The 4,155-nt window shown below is 40.0% G+C and overlaps 1 protein-coding gene across 1 annotated transcript in view; it reads left to right on the top strand.

The window, feature by feature from the left end:
- The first annotated feature begins 1,606 nt into the window (after positions 1 to 1,606).
- LOC307021327 (tropomyosin alpha-1 chain-like) overlaps positions 1,607 to 4,155 on the top strand; it is a 23,687-nt gene continuing 21,138 nt past the window's right edge. The window contains exon 1 of the mRNA XM_079653345.1: positions 1,607 to 1,824. Within this exon, the coding sequence (XP_079509471.1) occupies positions 1,711 to 1,824 (114 nt within the window). The 5' untranslated portion in view covers positions 1,607 to 1,710. The remainder of the gene's footprint in view (positions 1,825 to 4,155) is intronic.

Consider the following 4,155-nt stretch of genomic DNA (forward strand, 5'->3'; position numbering starts at 1 on the left):
TAGGCATTACAGGCCAGGTGATGGAATAGGGTTACAGGACAGGCATTCCTCCCCAGTGTCAGATTGTATTGTGTTAGTTCTATCTCACAGACTCTCACAGCATCGCTAATACAATTCATATATATGAGATATACTTTAAAAATCCTCACCATTGTTCCTACAAGTGTGAAAAATCTGCTTTTAGTTGTGAATTCAGAGCATATTTTATTGAACAAAAAACTGCTTCTTCCTTTGAAGACAATATCGATATTTAGTGAACAGAAATGTCAACCATCCAAGGAACTCGACACTCCTGAAAAGTGAAAAAGAATGATGAATAATGCCTTCTGACGGGAAATATATGAAATCTCTAACTCCATCAGTGCTATGATCTGAAAAAACTCTGACACTACAAATGGACTCATACTAGACAATCAGCATTACATCTGCACTGTTTTGGGGAAAACAACGGAGTAAATACAAGTTTTCCCTCTCTTATCTCATCGTTTCTGTAATGCTTCACTGTTACTGCTCTCATTGACATCAACCTTATAAGACCTGACATGCTTTCATCAGAACATTTTTACATTTGACTTCTAATGTATCTCATTGTGAGTTCTTCTTTGTACAGTAGATGAGTGCATTTAGCTTTCTTATCTTTTACTATATAATAGATTCAAAACATTTTCTTAGACATCTTTGGTTTCCCTTTAACATACAGTAATACTCAAGTGTGTTAAAGCACCCATCCAGTCCTGTTGCCAATTAGCTAATACATTAAGGGCAATGACTTGTTATGATCTTCTTAAAACATGAACATTATGAGCCATCACAATATATTCCTCACTGTCAAACCCCATCTGCGGATCAAAAGACCAGAACAGATATGAAATGGACCTTCGGTGACTATCCTAACTGTCCGCTATCTTCCATGTGTTGTGATACCCGCCCCCCCCCCCCCCCCCACATCACATGTTTCTCACTGTAGACCTAAATGGTGTCAGATGGATATGAGATTGTAACAGTGCTCTGCTCACTTAATGGCAGCAACAGCTGTTGTTTAACTGGTGGCCGTACAAAAAGTACAATTAAAGAAAAAAAGTTGTTAGAGCATACTTTTTAAAATAAAATGTATATTCAAAAGTACTAAAAACAAAATATCTGAGGACCCTGAAAGATTTTGAAGATAACTCATCAACTGGAGGAAGTTCGACCTTTGTCTGGTCCGTAATATGAGCATTATGACAGACAGAAAAAGACTGAAGCATTTTTCTTTGTCATTTCTTCAGTTTAGCAACGTAGCTCAGCCTCAATTTATCATATTAAATCAACTATATTGATATACTGAAATCAATTATGGTTTTCTTTCTAGTCACACCAATGTTTTTATTTGTTTTAGTTTTCCTGACATCACAAAGAACAGAGTAGATTCAATATTAAAATGGTGTTGTACTTGTGTCTCTAAGCATGGAAACATACAAATACACAAGATGTCAGTTTGCAGGTTTACCTCTCATTTGAGGGCGGACTGCAGAGCTAGAGGAGGGTGAGTGTGTGCGGGTGAGTTAAGGGGCTTGGATGTGGGAGGGTCTGCCCCTCTGTCATATAAATGCTCACCCTCTATCTATGTCAGAGTTTAGTGTCTCCGCCAGGCTCTCAGGTCATCCGCCCTGCACCCGTTTGTCTTCCTAACTGTACTCAGCTGCAAAAGCCCACCAGACCTCAGCCAAGATGGAGGCCATCAAGAAGAAGATGCTCATGCTGAAGTTGGACAAGGAGAACGCACTGGACCAGGCCGAGCAAGCTGAAGCAGACAAGAAGGCAGCTGAAGACAGGAGCAAGCAGGTGGGTTGTGGACACGGATACAACAACTCATATTAAACAGGTGTGAGGCAGGTACTTTGTAAGGTTCAATGCTGAGGTGCCCTTGAGCAAGGCAGCAGACCCCCATACTTCTCCCTGGATGCTAATAGCTACCCACTGCTCCTACAATCCTAACACTTTTTGAATGCCAGAGACAGAATTGTACAATGTGTGCAGTTAGGGTTAGGGTTGGGGTTAGTGTGGTGTACAAGATGAAGACTAAAAGGGACTTCATGCAAATCATCTATATCCATATTCCGTTGAAGGTCCTGTGAGGCAGGGAAGGATTCATGTCATGGGCCTTAGGGCTACCTGTCACTCCTTCAAGGGACTTTTCTTCCACTCACTCATGAAGCTATCATAACTGAGGACTTACTAAAGCTCATGTCTTATGTGGTCAGAAATCTGACTCTGGAAGGGTTCATCAATCATTTTGAAGATGATGGTATAACCTGAAGTTATATTTTATTAGCCTTGCCGCTCTTGATCTTTACACTGGCATTGTGTATCTATTCGCGGCACATGCCATGCATAGGTCGGTAAAGTCAGAAACAGAAATAATAATTCACGGTTTATTTTTTTAATTTGGTTTCATGTGTGGGTGTTAGCCAAAAGCTAATTTTTCAGTTTCCCCATAATGTTAAGGAAGCCATTTGAACAATACATTCATGAGTCTACTTGAACGTTGGATTGGGAGAGCTAACATTACAGAGATCCTGCAGCTGTGCTAGCATTTGTTCCATGATGTATAATGGAGGATTTCTTTGTCTGAACTTGTTACCAGAGTTTTCTGTCCTTATCCAAAGTAAAATGAGTATCTTTATTACTGGATGGTAGAATTTGAGCAATTTGGACCTTTTGACCACTCTCCTCATTAGTTGGTCCTGATGATCATTGAATAAGGCTCTGAGCAGCACAAAGATACTAACAACTCCTATTTCTTAATCATTAACTCTTTTGTGCAACCTTAACTTAAATCATAAATAACACACAGTGGTTATTAAATAACCCTAACTGCTTCACGAGTATCTAACCCTAGCTTACCCTTTTCGACTCCATCAAGTAAACATCATCATTCTCAGTGATTTCATCGATGAATCCCTTTTTACTTTTGGAATAATTCCTTAGGATGGACCATCTCTTTTTCAAAGGGGTCCTCAAAGAAAATCATACAATATAAGCACACCAACTAAAATAACATAAATAAATAGAAGATACAAATGTGACAAAATCCAACTCTGACAAACCAATAAGAAATTATACAACATGCTAAATAAAAAGATTGCACTCAAGCAGAGCATTACAACGGATCATTCAAGTAAATATTATAGAAAAGTGTTTACCTTTTATGGACATGTCCAAAAGGCCCTGACTTCTTGTTATATGACTGGTTGTATAAGTGGAAATGTGATGGTTTATTTATGAATGTGCTCTTGATGCCCCTGATACAAAAGTCAGACTGAGAAAAATAGGAATTGTAAATCGAACCAGACAAACTCAAGGCTTAAGTCAGAGCACTTTAATGGAAGCAGAGTTGACACCAGAAGACTTCGATGCACATGCTGAGAAGTTTATGTCGGTACTATAATTATCGAGCTATCATGCTTTCATCAAGCTAAAATAAACCTGTTTATTCTCATCAAGCTAATCCGGATCCTTTGAAGCAGTTTGAGGATTGTTAATCCTGGATGAAGTTATTATAAACTGTAGAACTTTGCCAAGGCCCCTTCCATTAGTGAAACACATAGTGTGAGCCTGCAGTTTCCTGGCTGAAGCCCGGTAGGTTGACTAGGTTGACTAGCCAGACGGCGAGCGTTATTGACATCCTTCACACATACATCGCTTAGAGCCACCTACGAGCTACTGGTGAGGCGACAGAAGTTCCATGTCACAGACCGGGAACAGTTCCAGTAGAACTATGTTGGGTAATATTGAGGGTCTCTCCTCTGGATAACAGATTACATCAATTTCTTTAAGGACATCATTGTACCCCCCAAAATAGTGTGATGCTTTCCAAACAATACAACGGTTGTCCAGTCCAAAGGACTAGAGAGGAAACCGAGAAAAAACTGAAGGGAAAAGATTGTTCTAAAATGAGCCACAAGTGTAACACAGGATTGAAACCAAGGACCCAGAATTTGCTACGAAGCTGAACTCTCATCCATAACACATCAATCGCTGCTGGATCACAACCTATCCCAGCTGTGCCCTTTCCCCATCAAGTTGGCCAGGGAGCAATCCAGGCTCCAACATAAACCTAGGTTTGTGGGCCAGACAGCATCTCAGGTCTCTAAACCTGAGATGGACCTAGAA

Source organism: Notothenia rossii (assembly GCF_949606895.1).
Source record: "Notothenia rossii genome assembly, chromosome: 10".
NCBI lineage: Eukaryota > Metazoa > Chordata > Actinopteri > Perciformes > Nototheniidae > Notothenia > Notothenia rossii.